At 40.3% G+C, this 19,443-nt stretch overlaps 1 protein-coding gene across 2 annotated transcripts; it reads right to left on the bottom strand.

The window, feature by feature from the left end:
• Positions 1-373: 373 nt before the first annotated feature.
• vapal (VAMP (vesicle-associated membrane protein)-associated protein A, like) lies at positions 374-18,845 on the bottom strand. Of its 2 annotated transcripts, none has more exons than XM_027150542.2 (7): positions 18,692-18,845; positions 17,790-17,930; positions 6,586-6,738; positions 5,510-5,613; positions 3,606-3,686; positions 2,114-2,296; positions 374-1,575 (listed from the first exon to the last, which is right to left on the bottom strand). In XM_027150542.2, exons 2-7 carry the CDS (start codon positions 17,845-17,847, stop codon positions 1,414-1,416), a joined length of 741 nt encoding a protein of 246 aa, XP_027006343.1. In that variant the 5' UTR covers positions 17,848-17,930; positions 18,692-18,845; the 3' UTR covers positions 374-1,413. The 2 variants fall into 2 exon arrangements, with proteins under 2 accessions (XP_027006343.1, XP_027006344.2); XM_027150543.2 differs by having other exon boundaries at positions 17,790-18,105; positions 18,692-18,825.
• Positions 18,846-19,443: the final 598 nt, after the last annotated feature.

Here is a 19,443-nt window from a genome sequence, read left to right as displayed (position 1 = left end):
TGGTAATAACAAATGTGCCTGTAGGTTGTCAGATTTATACTAGTCATTTTTCACTTTTTAACCCCCAAGTATAAACTGACTTTTTGTCGTACGCTAATCACAGGTATTGCCAAGAGTCGCTGTGATGAGGCAATAAAAGGTTAAACCATGATATGTGGCTGCAAGGTACTAGTTAGCAACCTAAAAAGACAGGGTCAGTGTCACAGATTGCTTTAGCATGTACGGTATATATACGAGTGTGTGTCCTTAAGGTCTTACACAAGGAGACTATGTATGATAGCCATCTGAAATTCTTCTGGAAACTTAAACATGATGGTTTAGATATACGTGTGTGTACGTGTGTGTACATATGTCTAGAAAAGGAGGACATGGATGACTCAGACAGAACACAAAGAGGGGTGAAAAACCCACAGCTGTACGAGTGGAGTTTTTTTCCCACTTTATTTCTTTAATGTTTAATAGCATTGGACAGGATAGGAGAGGTGTAGACTCGAACTTCAGTCAACATTTGCCTCAAGTAGTGATAAATGTTTTGTATTGAGGGAAAATAAAGAACATTAATAATATTAATAATATGATAGAACAGTAATAAAAGTCTGCATCGGTATCATTAGGGACAGGAAAAAAAGACAAATGTACAAAAGGAGGCATCTTTGATCCCAGCCCAACTGTTGACGTTCCTGTGGAAATGGAGAGGCAGCGAAGGGTAGAAATATCTGCCGTCTTTCTGATGCTGCCGGGGGTGAAAAGGGTCACGAGGTCTTAAGTTTGTTTTGATTTGATTGAGGTTGTTTCCTTTTTTTAAAAAGGCTTAAAATTACATTCACAAGACACCTAAAATTCCATTGAACTTTTTAATAAAAATGAGGACGAGAGAGCGAGGAATGTGGTGGTGGTGATGGTGGTGATAAAGAGGACAAAAAGAGTCATAAACACATTTAGAATTTGGGTCTCTGAGAGGTCCTGTCTTTTTTTTTTTTCTGTGTGTGATGGTTTCATCACTCTCTCTTAAACCAATGCTGTGTTTTAAGCTTGTTTACGGAGTTACCTTCTATCTATATCAAAGAAAAATACAGTGTGGGAATAAAAAGAGACAGAGAGGAAAAGAGCTTCAAATCTGCTCCTTCTTTTTGTTCTCTCTTAGTCTCCACCATCTCTCCCTCTCTCTCTCTTTTTCCTCTCTCTTGTGTTGGACTGTGTGTGAGGCTGGGGACGGTATGATGCCGCACAGATGTGTGTTTCTGCCGCTGGCCCAGCTACCAATGATATGGCAAAGTCAACAGAAAGACAATCTCCTTTCATCCAGGCCATGAGAGCTCTCCCTCCCTCCCTCCCTCTCTCTCTCTCTCTTTCCCTCTCTCTGGAACCGGTTGATGGGCAGGCAAACACGTCAGACTCCCCTCACTCGTCCATCTACAGAATGAACTTGCCGAGGAAGAATCCGATGAAGATGGCTGCTATGACGACCAGGAGTGATGGGAGGGAGCTGGTGGCCACCTCCCGGCCAATCAAAGAGCTGGAGTTGGAGGTTGTGTTCTCGGGTCGCTGAGCTTTCCTCATTCTTAATCCATCATCCTGAGAAAGTAGGGTAAACGCAATACATGATTCAAACACGGCGCTCGACATCAGTGGTGATTTTTACTTCAGAGTGTCAGCTGACGATCTAAAGATTTGTCAAATGCTAGAATTATGGTAAAATACACATAACCGGCAAAAACCTTTTTCTCTTGACTGTCATACAGCCAAATATATTATGTACAACTCCATAATATTCCTGTCAGATTTTTGTTTTGTTTTTATCTCACAGCTACTATAATTTCACTTTCTTGTCTTCTTTGTAGTTAAACACCAAGCCACTTCCTGATTGGAGCTAAAACACTATACTGACTAATTCAAACAGACAGCGGTCAAATCGCATTGACATTTTAAACTGTTGTGAGCCTAGAAACCACTCAGATTTCAGACTGGCGTGAGTTCCAGTGGTCTCCAAGTGGTTGAAGATGAACTCCAATTCCAAGTAATGTTCGTTCATCCCGAGTCCAATTTCTGTTCACACAATTCAAACATTTTTAACTCCACCCCCTCACTGCTCTACTCTCTGTGCTAACGTTACCTTAAGCTGCCGGTTTTCCTCCTGCAGCTTGCTCATTTCCGACTGCAGTCGCTTGCACTCTTCGAGAACCTTCTTCGTCTCTGTGTCGTCCAGGGCAGCGCTCGCAGTTTTGGGTGCAGACAGTCCTTCCACCTTGGAGCAGGCCAACACGGGGGCAGCCTTATTCACAGCATCCACATCGTTCTGCCATCGCCATTAAAAGCTCAGAGTTAGACGTGTAAACGCAGTGAAAAGTCAAAGCAACAGGACTTGGGAGCAGCACTGGCACTAGTCTGCAGCTTGATCTGGGCCGTGGCCAGCAACGATAATTGTGACGACATCACACTAATGAAAAGGGGCTATTGTGGTTTGCTGCTTTGTTACAGACAACAATAATCAAACAGTCAGCCATTGACTCCTCATAAACTGTATGGTTTTTGTCTCCTTACTACTGACACATTGGAATGTGTTTTTGCACCACCTCTTGATTGGCCGATGTAAACCTTGACCTTTGACCTACCTTGCATCCCTGTGCCTGACCCTTACTCATGAGGGTCCTATTCGTGGTCTCAGAACTGGGTGCAGTCATGAAACCCTGCAGCTCACTCCTACCAATAAGACTACTGGGAGTTGGGGGAAAGGGTGGACGGGCTCCCAAATGGGTGAGGAACGTGGACCAGGTTGAGGTGGGTGTGGCAATGAGGTGAGGGGCAGTTGTGGTGCCCTGTCAGAGGCAGTATCTATCTGCAGGAACTGAGACTGATATTAAATACTGACAAGTACACTGTGTGTTTTTATTATTATTATTATTATTATTATTATTATTATTATTATTATTATTCCTTTTGGAATAATGAATTAGTTAAAATCCCATAAGACTGAAGGAATAAGAAAATTTTGTTCCTGTCACACTTTCTCTTAGATCTCCTGTTCCTTTCTTTCCATCTTTCTTTTTTTCCTTCCTATCCTTCCAGACCATCATATCCCATCATATATTTTGTACTTTTCCTCCCTGTTCAGTTCTTTTCATTCATTTTCCTCTTTTCCACTTTGCTTCCTTTTTTACCCATCACCTAATTATTTTCTCTTTCATACAACCCTCTTTATCTTTCTTTCCATGTTCTTTCATTCTTTTGATCCCTTTTTTCTGATCAGTTTTATATTTCCTTTCATTTCCTGTCGCATTTTTTTTTTTTTTTTGCTTCTTTGGGTTATTTCCCTTTCGCCCCACTCTTCCTCTTTCCAGCCTTTTATTCCCCTCTATTCCTTCCTTCCTCCTGTTTCATTCATCGATCTCTCATCCTTCCCTTTTGTTTCAACTTCTTCCCTTCTGTCCTATCCCCCCATTTCCATTCCTGTTTTTCTTTCCTTGCTCACTTCATCGTTCCCTTCTTTCCTTGCTCTATTTCCTTTTTCTCCATCCTTCTTTCACTGCCATTTTGTACATTTTCCATCCTCCTCTTCCTCGATTCCCCTTTTCTTCCTCCTGTCCTACAAATACTCATGTACTCACCATTTTATCGTTTTCAGAAGGCAGCTCAAACACACATCTCAGTTTGGAATCCATGAGCTCATCGGGTTTTGCGTCTTTCCACTGCAGGGTCGAAACACAGACATGCAATTCATCAGCCTTGACAAGCGAGCAGCTGCAACCTCATCCCGCACACATACACAAGCAGTCACAGTGAACCAGTTACACATCAGACACACCACATGTTTACACACATGCCAGCACACCTAGCTCAAACTGTGACCCACCCCCCAGACTAACAAGGAAGAAATACCACTGACTGGGTTTTTGGTTCAAGTCTAAGGCTAATCTGCAGCCAGGAAAACGTCCGACACGTTACAGTAGCGCAGGTGCAATGAAGGGCTGAATAAGTTCCAACACCCGCAGTTCTATTAAATCAGCTCGACTGTAGCGACGAGAAAGTCTTGATGCTTTTAGACTTTCTGTAAATCCCCCAGTGGAACTTTGGCTCAATAGCAAATGTTAAGACAATTTACCTTTCAGTAATTCTTCAATAACAGACATTAATATATTAAACTGCATATTTTCCCACTGCACTGTGCCCATGATCTGAGGCCTGCAAATTTGCCTGCAAATAAATCTGCCGACATGTTAGTTATGTTTTAAATAAGGCGATAAATTCGATCACGTCCGGATCGGTCTGATCTGAGCCTTGCTATTTTGAGCTTTTGTAACACAAGGCGAAAGAAATCTTGTATAATTTCTGTCTCCAGTACATTGCTACAGATGTAGATGCTACACAACAATAATTACTGAATTGTAATAGAGACAGTGGGGTTTTGGTTGATTTGTTCTGATTCTCAGCAGCATGCCAATAAAATTAAATATCAGCTCTTTGGTAAACTTTTAAGGATTGGTGTGTTCTCTGAAGCGCTAGTGGCTGTTTACTGCTAGCTTCTTGTGCTCGGTCACAGTCATGCGGTTGTGTGTGCTGTGTTCAAACAAGGAAATATATAACCTTATGTTCTATTGAGTCTATAGGGTCTGGATCCTATAATCTCGACCCTATAGACTCGATAGAACATAAGGTTATACCTCTATACGTTTCAGGTAACGTGTGCTAACAATACTGTGAGTTTACACGACACTAAAAAAAAAAAAATCTTGGCCAAATTGACTTGCTCTTGGTCTACAGCAGTCTGTGTGAGATCGGTAACGTCACGTGTGCTGCACATCAGATTGCGCGATTCAGATCCTGTCGTGATAGTCGTACAATGCAACATTGACATTCACACACACATTCCCGGATGTCTGCTGGGGCCTGTTTAGTCGACCGCCTTTGCTTGCGAATGTGCTAAATCGTATCAAGAGTCCGAAGATGTTAACTCGCGACCGAGGGATTCTTTCATGATTTGCAACAGATATATACGTGTAGGATTTACATGCATCAAGATGTAGAGTGTGAACCTCTGCTAGGTCTGAGTAATAAACAATTACATGGTGTTGTCTAGGATTTGTGGGTTTATTAGGGAGTGGCGTCAGGCTGTAATCCTGTGCTGCATTTAGCCGAACGCATGAAACGGTAAAAAGGGTCATGGGTGTGATTTATGTTCCTGTTGTCTGGGTATACACAGAAGCTTTAATGGCCAGATAAGATTGGTGTCATGGACAACACCTCAGATCCTGGGGATGTTTAATATCTGCATTGACGATGTATAATGCACCTCTGAGATGTTAAAACTAAATATTTTCACTCCCATCATCAAGTGATGAGGGGCAGGACGGCGTCTTATAAAACATGTGTTTTTGTACATTTATCCCTCTTTTTCACAAGGCATCATGGGACTCATCATGGCATATTTGTGATTAAAAAAAAAAAAGCACAAATGCTGCCCTCTACTGACTCAAAAGGAAGAATACAACACAAATCTCCACTTCACACTTACCATGGTCTCTGTGTCTGCGATGTTGGCCGGTGCGAAGATGGTTTGCACCATGAATTTGTGTTTACTTTTCTCATTGGGATCGTAGTCAAAAGGCTGTAACATTACTGTAAAATAAATAAATAAATAAAATCAGAAAAGGGGGGGGGGGGACAGATGAGAAATGTTTCAGAGCTAAACGGTTTAGACAGAGAACTCTGTATTCAAAAAACAAACCTCCACCTTTATACACACATTACAGTACATTTTACATCAGCTTTCCATGATCGCACATTTAATACTTCTACGTAAAGCAGTAACAAATAATTAATCGCTAATAAATCTGCTGCAGAAAGAATTAGTGCTTCAGTTTCGGTCAGAATTAAACTGCAACCATTTCAGTACAGAGGATTTCGTTCTGTGAGCTGCTTTAAATATATAAACCTCTGCAGAAATATAAGATGGTTCTTAAGCCGCACCGGGCCTTGTTTCCCGATGCTTGCGTGAAGCTGTGTGGATGTTTTTGTAGGCTAATTCAGACTAAAATTAAAATTTAAAAAAATGCTGATTTTCCTAGCCTTTGCACGTGCTTGCTAATAAATTCCCAAGTGCAGCTCGGCAACACTAAATCCTCTTTATTTTATAGGGTGCTTTTCTATTTTTTCAGCAGGATCAGGATCAAAAAATAATTAAGTCAAAATAAGTTCTCACATTTATTTTATATTTGGATCTCAATCGCAAAACTAAAAACTGTGACCTTATACGTATTAAATACACATGGACGACGGGGATATTTAATAACATCAAGACAAAGCAGCATAAAAAAAATTATAAGTATTTCAGAATAGGAAATGCGAGAGTTACTTGATTAATAAATGATGACGCTGAAGGTATTTTAGTCTCGCTTTAACTGGATTGCATCGGCCTTTTAAAAATTCCAATAACGGCAGCTGAAATATTAATAATTCCTTCTGAGGCAACATTTGAATGTAAACACATCTACACTTTGTCCTGCCCCTTAAAGTAACTGCTGGTTATAAATGTATAAAGTAAGATGAGGTGATTGACGACTGGTTTTAAGAGCTGGAAGTGCAGCTGACCTGAGATGGTGATGGAGGCGCCGGGGTCGATGGTGCCGCTGTTGGGTCGTACGCAGTACCGGCGTGGTGCTGTGGTCTTCACTTTGAAACACACTCTTTTGTCTGACGGGTTCGTCAGCTTCAGGTTAGCCGTGACGACATCTGTGAATGGACCTGAGGGAATAGGAGAACATTTTAGCAAGGTCCAGCTACTAACGGATGTCTGGCTACATCTGTTTGTCACCAGTCAGTCACATTTCCATCTCATTTTGACACACGCGCTCGTCCAGGGCGACTTCTAACATCTAAATAACTGTGCGGTTGAGGGTTAAGGCCACTGCTCGAGTACAAACAGTGCCTGCTTGATGGTCATGAGATTTACTCTAACAACCTTCTGATCAATAGCACAACAACATCTCAACCACCGAGCTTAGACTTCCAGCCATAACCGTTCCCTTTGTTCCCAATGCGTAACCATTAATGATTCATTCATAGCTATAAATAAAATATGGATTTAATTACGTGGTTACGTTTTGTTTCTTAACAGCGCTTCACATTACCGCTTTTGACTACACACTTGCACGACAAATAGACGAGATCCGGCGTACATTTATTTGAAGTCAGAACAAACCCAAGTATTCCTCTTTAAAAATGTTAGCGACTTTTTTTAAACCGTGCTGCTCCTTCACTAACGAGACAATAAGACGATAAACGAAGGAAGAAAAATTTGTTAACTTTTCATGGTCAGTTCTTCCGCTGTATTTTTAGAATATTCGAGCGATTCATGAAGCGGTTCACAAATTCCAGTCTGTTTAACATGACCTTAGAAGGTCTTACTTTCTGCAGGATGTTCAACACAAACACGGTCGAGTCACTCTGAGGAGGGAGGAGAAAAACAAAACACTGCACTTTTAGCTTGAACATACACAGTCCCTTGTGCTTTAACAGCTTGTAAATGAGTGTTACTCAGGTAATTACTTCACTATTGTGAAATCTCAATTTTGCGCTCATTCGGAGAACTCATGGCGTACTGGTAACAGCCTGACCGTCTCTTCACAGGCTGAAACTGCTGCTACTCACACCATCTAACTGAGAAATGTGGAAATAATGACTTGGAAAACCCCAGAGAGAAGTGTTCAGGTTGAATGTGTTTTCACTTCACTGATGGTGTTAGCCTGTTCCTAGCATTAATCTCTTACCTTGTCTTTACCCTTTTTTTTTTGTGGAGTTGTTCATTGCTAGTGAAGAATAAGTTTATGCAGTTTAAATAATGCATGGATACTCAAACCGATGAAGCATCTCAAAAAGGTAGAAATGTTGGGGTGTCACTACTAAGGTAATTCAAATAAACGCCACACTACTGATGACTTAATAGCATACATGTTAATAGCTAGCGGTTGACTGGTTGATCGTGGTGGCCATTTAGATCCTAGTTCTTATTTTGTGACCACAGATATTAGCTACACAACATTCGAAGCAGCTTGCAAGAATGACCTCAGATATTCCACAGTTTTTTTTGGTCCAGGATGCGTCGTATGGCAATTTAGCCAAAGCCATGTTTGCTTCAGGCGTGCTGAACATAATTACATTTGTGTCATAATTGTTAGTTTAAAAGAATCCTGTGCTTGCAATTTTACAAATTCAAGTAGTGAAGAGAAGGGGAAAAAAAATTGCCAAAAGAAATTCAAGTTGCATCACAAATTCCGACAAAAAAAAAAAAAAAATCGAGCATTATTGGCTGCAACAATTAAAATAATTAATAAATTCCACAAAATGGTGAGGAATTTATTTACCCAAGTATTTACAACTATTAAAAAATGGTAGGTCACTGTTGTAGATAAAAAAATATATCATAACAAGAACAGGTCAATGAAATGGATTAATGAATTATGTGGTAATGCCCCCTTTAAAAGTCTGCCCATTGCAATGCCATGGTAGTTTAGTGGTGAAGGAACTCATTATATGCTTTAACAAAAACTTGTCTAGCACAGATACGCTTATGTTATTAATCCATAATAAGTACACATAAAAATAAGACAAACATGGTTGGGAAAAAAAGCATCAATTTCAATGCTAGCTAACGTAACCTGGTAATTTATGACATGGCGGCTATTATTTGTCGATAGGGAATAAAGGAAAAGAATATTAGAGGTAGCAGGCTATGAAGACGGACCTGGCTGCCGTCGTGCATCCATTGTGTTTAATTTCCTGACATGTATAACTGTAGGGTAAGCAAACGTCCAAACTCAAGTGCTGATCGATAAAAATAAATTTTTAATAAACCTTTCAAGTCTAAAATGGTTAGATAAGAAGCAGAAGTGAAGATGAGTCCCATCATAAAGGACAGTAGTGAGTGAGTCAGCATGCCATGTTAAGTCATTAAAAGTGCTGATATAAAGACATAGATCTTCCATTTTGTAACAGATTACGACAGTCTGGTGAAAAGAAATTAAAAAAAAAAAAAGAAGTAGTAAGTTCTTAACCAGAACAATCAGTACTATTCTAGTTCCCTTAATACCAAACATGTCCAAAAGCTATGGACACCAAACCATTACATTCCAGATTGAATCTCTTTTGCTGTTACAATAAGCTCCAGTCTTCTGAGAAGCTTTTCCAGTGTGCTGGTTTATCAAGAGCATTTGACGGTCAGGTGAGAAGACCTGGGGTTAAGTCTGTTTTGATTCATCCCGAAGGTGTTCGGTGGGATTGTGGTCAGGGCCGTGTGTGGAACACTCAAGTTTTTCTACCTCAGCCTTAGCAAACCATGTCTTTTCATGGGCTCTGCTTTCTGCACAAGGGTGGACCATATTTTGACCAATTAGTTCTCTGTGGAGTAACTCTGTGGTAACAGAATGAGGGAAAACCCACATACAGGGTGTGAAGTGTCCACAAACCTTTGGTCATATGATTGTGTTTTGATGATGGTGGTAGAAACCGCGGTCTAACATTGCAAAATCTCGCAGAGGTGTTCAACTGGTTTGACTGTTTGGCCACTGCATACGATTTACCTCATTATCGTCGTCATGATAACTGCTGTTGAAGCTCTGTCGAAATGGACGGCTCATCCTGGAACTGACCGAACGTCAGGATAACAATCTTTCATCATGGGTCAAAGGTGATCAGCTGAACGATTCTTACTGACACATCGACCTACACCTTAGCCAGCAAAATACACACATCCTTACAGACCCAGTGCATTTGTTTAAATCGTCTCCTGCCTGTATAGCAACTGATAAAAATAGTTAATGATACTCAGACTTTTGGACCATAACGTTGCTTATCTGCTGTTTAGTTACTGCTGAACCAGCCCCATTGTTTTCCAGAGATTGTTTGCTTTACAGTTGGGTGTGGTAAAGGAGAGAGTGTTTCATCGAGAACATTCCAACAGTAAAGCACTGTGCAATGAGAGAGAGAGAGAGAGAGAGAGAGAGAGAGAGAGAGAGAGAGAGAGAGAGAGAGAGAGAGACTCCAGAATGTGCTTTGGTTTTGCTCTAGATCGCACCTGTCTTCAGGCCATGGCACAAAGAACACGACTGAAAATGGCAGCTATACAAAACACTGACAAACACTTCTTACAGAATACAAGCTGATACTCAGGGTCAATGATTAACTCAATGGTTAATGAGATAGTTTGTAAAGATCTTTAACCTCGCATACGGGCAAGGCGGCACTCAAAACTTGTGGGAATCATACGCACTCCGTTCCTGATTTACATTTAAAAATCAGATTTATTAAGGTAATAAATCCTATTAATCGGTATGGTTTACATTCCATGAGAGGTTTCCTTATCGATTTTATAATAACAGACCACACTAGGGCTTGTATGAAGTGTATTTGATACTGTGAGCTTTTCTGTAAAGAAACAGTTCTTAAAAAAAATAAAAAATAAAATAAACACGTTAGTATTAACACTGTTAGAACAAGTTCTGTGCTCATTATACTTAGTGTTTCAGGAAACTAACTACTATAATAAGAACGTTGAGTCCAGCTATTTTCCTAATCACAGCATACCTGTGAGATTTATTGCTTAACTATTAAATGAGTCCCAAATGTCATTTCATTGTAATCTGCTTGCCCAAAACCAATACCAAACATTCTTCTGCTTTCTTTTTACACCTTTGTCCATAAACCTGACCTTGACGCGTACTTGTGGCTTTACAGATTCGATGTACTACCAGCTGCGAGTCAGTTGAGACCGAATCGGTATCTGTTGTCAGATCCCAAATCGATACCTTTTCATTTAGCAGCGTACTATTACTCAGAATATGTACTATTACTCAGAATCTGCCAGGAACAGCTTAATATGTTGATCCCATAACAGGATGTGGAGCATATTGTTCACTACAGGCTTCAGAGGTCTCCATGTGAAGTATCCAGCAATTCCCTACAGTCACCACTAGACTAGATGGTTATAATTTAATAACCAATTTAGTGAAGCCATCTAGCAGTTTTACCTTTCCGCTAGAGAGTTTTAATTTAATATACACAGTTCATCTTCCAAAACTATCGGAACAGTACAACCCCTTCATACGTTATTGTTGTAGACTGAAGACATTTGTGTTTGTGACCAAAAGGTGACTATGACTTCATCTATAATTTCCTGGTATTTATGTGTAGATGTGTTAAACTACACAGAATATAGCACATTTTGTATGAGTGCGGGTAAAAAATAATAATAATGGAGCACGCGACTGACAGGTATTTCTTGGCAAGTCAAGTCAAGTCACCTTTACTGTTAGATTGATTGTTAAATATTTACTCCTAGTTTAGCTTTTAGCCGTCAAGACTGCATTTGCTGTTAATGAGGATAAGCCGAGGATAAGGATAAGCAGTGTATGGGGAAAAAAAGTCAATCCGGTCTGAAGAAGAGAAAAGAGGGAAAAACACAGGTCAGAAACATTGCATGAACATTGGGCATAGCCAATACAATAATTTGAAAGAAACCTCTAATACTGAGCAACAGACATCGAATATGTCGTGTAATACTTGCTTAGCCGTATGTCATGTCACTGTAATGAGGAGGAAAAGAAGAAGAGGAAAAGAAGAAGAAAAAAAAAGGAAGTCGCGGCCTAATGGTTAGAGAATCTGACTCCTAACCCTAAGGTTGTGGGTTCGAGTCTTGGGCCGGCCACGAGTGAAGTGCACTTGAGCAAGGCACCGAACCCCCCAACTGCTCCCCGGGCGCCGCAGCATAAATGGCTGCCCACTGCTCCGGGTGTGTGTTCACAGTGTGTGTGTGTGTTTGTGTGCGTGTGTGTTTGCGTGCGTGTGTGTTTGCAGACTGCAATTCTGAGTATGGGTCACCATACTTAGCTGTACGTCATGTCACTGTAATAAAAACAGCAGCAGCTGACGTCAATCGTTGTGAGAACTTTAAAGAAAAGCTCAAAACCAACATTCAGTGACATGAAGGCACGAAGGCATCATAATCCACCATTTGAAGACTTGAGAGAGGAAATTGGATATGCGGAGTGTGGAGAAGGTAAGACTCTAGTCTCATGATCCGATACATAGCTCATCTGTGAAACGTGGTGGTGGTAGCATCTTTTAGCACCGATTGAGATGAAGTTCAATTAGGACAAAGCTATGGATCTTTTGACCAGACATGACTCGTATTAGCACATTAGCCATCATCAGGTGTGCTACAACACGGTCAGATAGTTAGACTTGTTTTGAAAACACAGCCAAACGTTTAATGAATGCCTGTCAAAAGAACAAGAACTCTTTGTTGCAAAACATACTAAAAAGAAAAGAAAAAAAAGGTAGTATAATAATTATATCTTATAAAAAGAATAACAAAAAGCCAGACAGTCCTGCGAGTCTGCTTAGCTTGTGTCTCGTCCAAAGTGAGACACCTGCTTAATTCTGGCTAGAATCTCTCTCACTGCAACTGAAACCGAGATAGAGTTTCCTTGGAAGTGGCCCGAAGCAACCTCTCTTTAACGCTCCTGCTCCACACCTGAGTGTGTGTCGTCTTCTCACCTGCGAGAAAAAAATAAATCACGCTGAGGACTAAACACCGATTCCTTGAAAAGTCGCCGAAAACCTGAAGCCCTTTCTGATCAAAAAAAGGCAGAAATTACTGTTGAAAATATATTAGCGCCTGGAATTAATCTGCCAATAGCACCGAGCGAGTAAACTGAGCCCCACCAAATATGGACTCGCCGCCAACATCTGTAACAGATGAAAGGCTGATGTTAAAGCTAACCTGCAGCCTCATTAAAATAACACATTTGCAACAACCCAGCTGAACTAAGAAAAAGAACAAAAAAAACAACCGAATCACCATGGAAGGCCACAATCACTGGACCAATATACTCATTAAAAGTGAAAGCAACCTACAGCCAAGGCATCGCATCCTGCACTAACCCCAACGTCTGCACTTAACGAGAGCATCGAACTAAAAAAAAAAAAAAAAAAAAATGGAGTTAAGGATCACTGACTTTTTAGATGCTTGAGCAAATAGCAAGCATCATTAGAAGAAATTCTTCATTCATGTACAGCACTGACCAGCTCAGACTCTCGGTCAGGTCACAGCACAGGGATTAAAAGCGTTCCAACTGTTCCGGTGATGGATGAAAGATCTCCTCCTACGCTACAAGAAAAATTGGCTTTTTTTTATTTCGGTTTATTTTTTTTTTTAAAATAACAGGCCATACGATTTCATTAACATGAATTAATAACATGTGATGGTCCTCGTACACCCCCATGTATTTGTGTAAGAGTTTCGGTCAACACAGTCACATGTTTGCTTCAAGAATCCGTCGCAAAAAATGCTGAACAACACAAAAAGACAAAAAAAAAAAAAAAAGAAGTCACAAGATTGTATTTTTCCTTCCGTCCAAAATCTGAAGGATGGCTAATTTCAGCCCTGTATATGTTGAGACATCTTTTTTTTTTTGATAAATCTAGACCAAAGATTATTAAAAGAATGAAACCTGCCGTGACTCAGTGTTCCGTGCCTTTCGTTATTGTACATCGCTTACCTGAGTAAAACATTCTTAAAAAGAATAAGTAAGTTTGTTTTACATGTTTGGATCTGACAAAAGCGAAGACGGCATTTCTATGACTCGGCTCATTATGACTCAGACCATCGCCTGCTACGATCACAAGGCTTTACTGATAGCCGGGTTTGTAACGGATAATAATAATATGCGTATAAAAGGTCATTGTGAATGATTCAGGAAAGTGCTTTACTACTTAAGCGTGGACTACTTGCTCTTGCAGGCTTTGGTCATTCACTCAGCAGTGTAAGATCTACTCTTGATCGTATTCCTGCAGTCATACAAACAAACAAGACTTTACAGAACTGCAGCATTTCCTCTGCAACAGGGTGTCCTCAATTATTTATCTTTAGAGCCTGTGACGCTACAGAAAACAAGACGCAGAGAAAACGTCATTTGGTTATTTTGGGTTGTGGTTAATATTCTGCTTTTCCCACCCCAAACATGGTGCCAAGACCGTAGCTAATCACAATGTCAGTCTTTCCTCAAGTGGACAGTGTTGCATGTATTGTTCTATACAATATTATATTACACGCAAGTTATATTTTTCCACCTACTCCTGTTGCCTGGTCTCGTACATTTATGTTTTGCTTATCCGAGCTGGCTAAATTTCCACAGAAATGGCTTTATTTCCAAATACCTAGTGAAAACTACCTGACAGAACCACTCCTCATGAGATTAGGTCTATTCCTTGTTCCCTTCCAGTCTCGAATCAGGCGCGGAAGCAAAATAGGGTTTCGAGGCCTGTCCGTTTGCTAAATGGATTCATGATTCAATCCAGCTTCCATTTGTAAATCTAATCCTTGGTAAATGTCCGTGCTACGCCACGGCACTCAGTGACTGAGACAGCCAAGATACGTACTTGCGTGCTGGTTACTCGTGTTGCACGGCATATAATGTGTTACAAAATGCCCACACTGGGATGATCTTCAGGTAATAAGATACCCCATAACATCTGAATATCTTGTATCTGGATTATATACTGATAAGATTTTTATTCTTACCTGTAGTCTACAGTACACTAGTAGCTGTAACTGCCTTCACTGTATATTTGTTTTCACAGAAAAACAATGTTGTAAGGCTACTCTGTACTAGGAAGCTTGTGTCCTCTTTCTCTACAGTGGCTTCACCATCTCCTCCACTTTCACTCATGCTGTACCAGTCTCCCAGGCCTCCCTGTCTCTATAAATAACACTGAGGGGGAGAGGGAGACTGAGGGGGGAGAGAGAGAGAGAGAGAGATGGAGAAACACATCAGACTCAGTGAGGAATAGAAAGAACAAGAGACGGGACAACAGACGCAGAGAGGAAAAAGTGAGAAAGAATAGATGGAAGGGACAAAACAGAATCTGGAGAGAACTAGAGAGACAAATTAAATTAAACACATGTCAGGAAGAATTGATGAATAGAGAAGCAGATGAAGATGGCCACAGAAAGAGAGCAGGTGTGTGTCAGTGTGAGAGAGAGAGAGAGAGAGAGAAACAGAAAGACGGAGAGAGAGAAACAGAAAGACAGAGAGAGAGAGAAACAGAGAGACGGGGAGAGAGAGAGAGAGAGAGTTGCAGATCTGCTGCTGCTGCTTTTAGCTCAGTGGACACAGCGGCTTTGGCCTTTCAAAGCTTGAGCAGCAGTTCAGTGCTGAGAGAATCGTGTAAACAGGAGCTAAACGAAGACGTTCCTCCTGGACCGATGAACTGTGGGAGATCTCTGTGCCGGGTGATACAGGGACACTTGATTCGACCTGCACCTGCAGGCAAGGTTTGCTGCCAGATCATGTGACTAATGGTGGAAAACAACAGTGCAGCTCAGGACGAGTGCAGCTAGTTAATGTATGACCAGAGGGATGAAATGTTTAAAATGGTGTTTTAATAACGTGGTGGTTCAATTTGTGTTTTTGGGTGAGCGGGTAGTCATGGAAGTCAATCGCTAAAAATGTGTGTTAGTTAAGAATTTATTTTCCAGCAAAAAACACAGAAAAATAATCAAAGCATGGATGATGACCACGAATATTGGAAGCATTTTACTACACAGACACAACTGCCATCTGTACAGCATCCTGACCTAATTCACAGGAAACAGCATTCTACAGGCTAAGATTCGACTACAAAGCATTCAAGTCAGCTGAGGTGTTGAGCAACATGTTGAGCATCATTATAGATTAGATTGACAGTTTATAGAAAAGGACAGAGAGACAGTCCGGCAAACACTCATCAAGACAAGATATGTCAAGGGACATGATCAATCAATCTCCTGATTTTATGATTCAAATAATTGACCAAGTTCTGGTCACAAACATGCACTATCGACACCATCAACAGGACAATCCTGTGTGGTCTCTGAAATAGGATTTTATCGCATTAGCAATTAAATTTGTCACTTTGGTTGTTGTAAGATGTCTCACAGCATGGAAATCTCATTGTGAATTGTGTTTTACATCCAAGTAAAGTCCAATAACAGTTCTGGAAGATTTGTGTCGCAGACAGCAGTGATGTACGCCAGGTCCAAATTAATGTCTACATAATGTGTTGGTTTTTTTTTTGCCAAACATGACCTCCAAAATCATCATGGACAAGATGAGTCTAGCTGCATGTACAAAACTATATTTTTAACTAGATTTGAAATCATATACAAATGTATGAATGGTCATATTGTTGTATAACTGTACTGTTGAACTATATTATACGGTGAACTATTTGTTCTGTTCTAGAACAAATTCCTCATATGTGAAGACATACTTGGCAATAAAGATCTTTCTGATTCTGATTCTATTGAATTTGGACAATTACATATAGAGTATAGGCAGAAATACGAATCTACATTTTGAAAATAAAATTCAACTATATTATCCTATATTAATGGTTAGCCTCTTCACTCGCTCACATGACAAACCGTGTTGTGATTGGTTAAACAGGTGTCCATGTGACAATTATAGTGAGATTTAATTGGCTGCATGTTTTCGTTGTCCATTTACAACATCGAATCTGTCAAACTAACCTATCAGATGTTGTCTGGGACCTAGTAGTAAGAAACAAGGCACACAGCAACTGGTCTTTTATTGTTATTTTATGCTCGAGATCATCATTGATGTTAAATATGAGTTTATGTGTTGTGTTTTTCCTCCCAGACTACAGCTTTTGCATAATTTAAAGTCACTTTACAGGCTGCTTGAATGTAGGATACTCAGATGATAATGCAGAATTGATCTGTGTGCACACACCCTGGTGCTTTCGTGCTGAAGCCATCAAGCTAAAGTCCTATTTCGTCCTCAGAACCCCGCCCTCCTCAGATACATCACCGAGCCCAGAGTCGAGCTATTAATAAATTAATCCCTTTTTATATATAAAACCATACTAACAAAATGTAATTGACTAAAACATAAGGGTTGCTAGATGGCTTCCTTCAAAAATATTGAACTGGGAACACGGTCACATTTGTACATACATCTCTCTATATTGTACGTGTCATTCTGCTACACTGTGGAGCTTCTGTCACTATAACAAATTCCTCGCATGTGAAAACATGCCTGGCAATAAAGCTCTTTCTGATACTGATTCGTCTTCTTGTAATGTACCTTGTCTGACAGAGCATCAAATATTTATGTGAGCTATCGGACAACCTTCGATTCGACTGAACGAGTTCATTAAATAAAACACACACGTGTCATACTTTTGGATTTAAAAGTACACTTGTGCGTGTCAAATATACCTTTGTCTAATATGGCTATTTTAAAGTTACGCCAGCCAACGAATTAGCCTACATCAGCACCTGCTAGCTTGCTAGCTAGCTAGCATTAGCCACGTCGTCCCTGTAACCCTATCCACACTGACTAGCTCGTGCTAACGCTAGCGTCAGATGCTAACTAATCAATTCCGTGCCAAAAAAGAAGCCGGGCACTGAAATGACCTGTGTGTAGTTAAGAAAAAATATGACCAAGAAGTCAAACTCATCATTAGTGTAAGTCTGGGATCAGAATAAATATTCTGTCGCGGTTGTTGTATTGTGTAACGTATAAGGGGAGTTAGCCGGTGAAGCTAGCCGATGTAAGGTGAGTGCTTGGCCGCATAGAGACGTCACTCGAGCCCGAGGATCCGCAGTTGCCCGAGTTCCTCTGCCTCAAACATGGCGGCGAATACAGGCAGCGTGAAATCCGTGGCTCACTTATATATAATAAACATTCTCCTGATCGGGTGTCAGTTGCGGGTCGGAAGCGCGTTTGCCTTACCTTTGAATTTGAGGTCAGTCGGGGGATCGAGGATGAGGATCTGCTCCAGCTTGGACATGTTTGCCGGGGGTTCGCAGCGCCGGATCGCCGTTTCCAGAGAGCCACCGAGCGCGAGCGCGTACAAAATCCAAGTCCTCACCACTGAAACGGGAGCGCGCGCGCGCGAAAACACACACACACACACACACACACACACACACACACACACACACACACACACACACACACACACACACACCACACACACACACGGGAGCGCGCACGCAGATCCCACACGCCAGAACAAGCGTCCAACACCGCCGTCAATTATCCGCCTCTGGAGTTAAACAAACTCAATTTATCTGTTCCTAGCTACAATAAATTCAATATAGTCGTTTCACTAATTGTGTACAGTCAGAGGGAAATACATGACCAGTATGCAGTATTTCCATATATAGTCTGATATATTATATTATATTATATTATATTATATTATATTATATTATATTATATTATATTATATTATATTTCTGTATCTATCTCCAAATAGTTCAACTTCTGTCATGGAGAAAATTTCTATTCAATTCAATTATATAATTCTATTATTTATTTGTATAATTCTCATTGTCTCAAAGCAGCTTCACAGAAGTATGGAAACAGAAGAGAGAGAAAGAGAAAATAAATATATAATCATAAGAATAAGAAAAAATAATAATATAAAGAAATTAATGAATATATACAATTAAAGTTTAGGATTTATATAAAAAGACATGATTAAGAAACCTTGAGAGAGAGGAACCAGATTCAGAAGGGAACCCATCCTCATTTGGGTGACACGCTACAGTAAATAGTGTAAATGTAAATAATGTCCTTTCTACAACAGTTTGTAATAGTCCTACCGAGAGCTTCTGAAAAAAGTCTACCTGTGGTTTCCTCTGTGGTTCTCCAGTTTTATACCACTTTACTAAATCATGCATGCAATTGGATTGGATATTCTAAAACGGTGTTAGGCCTAAACGAGTACCTGACTAAGAGTGAATAGTTCCTAACCGAATGCCAGAAGGTGAGCTCAAAATTAGCTCCTGATCAGAATCAGAATCAGAATCAGATTCAGATTTATTGGCCAACTTTGTTGAGACACACAAGGAATTTGGTTCCAGCAGTTTGTGACTCTCCAAAGTAAAGACATAAATAACACTATACTATACAACAAAGCAATGCAGACAATGAGATACAATATAGACAGAATGAGTATAAAATATGAATATAGATTGAATAAAATATATAAAATATGAATATAGAATAAGAACAATCAGTTATGTACATAAAGTGTGAGAGTGCAAATAACAATATTGTGTAATATGCTTTTTGTGCGGTATACAGCAGTAGTAGTGTGTAATATACAGATGATTTGATGACTGACAGTCCTGATAATGCAGTACTTATGATAAGAAGCAGTGAATATAATTATGGTGAGTTGTTGATCAGGGTGATTGCCTGGGGAAAGAACCATGGCAGTTTTCGGTTTTTTCAAAGTTCTGTAGCACCTGCCAGAAGGGAGGAGCTGAAAGAGATTGTGTCCAGGGTGCGAAGGGTCAGTAGTGATTTTCCCTGCCCGGTTTCTGGTTCTTGTATCGTACAAGTCCCGGAGAGTGGGCAGGGGGACACCAACTAT

The sequence above is a fragment of the Tachysurus fulvidraco genome, chromosome 22, assembly GCF_022655615.1.
Source record: "Tachysurus fulvidraco isolate hzauxx_2018 chromosome 22, HZAU_PFXX_2.0, whole genome shotgun sequence".
NCBI lineage: Eukaryota > Metazoa > Chordata > Actinopteri > Siluriformes > Bagridae > Tachysurus > Tachysurus fulvidraco.
Note: the sequence above shows the minus strand (reverse complement) of the source record. Positions and strands in the feature narration are given on the sequence as shown.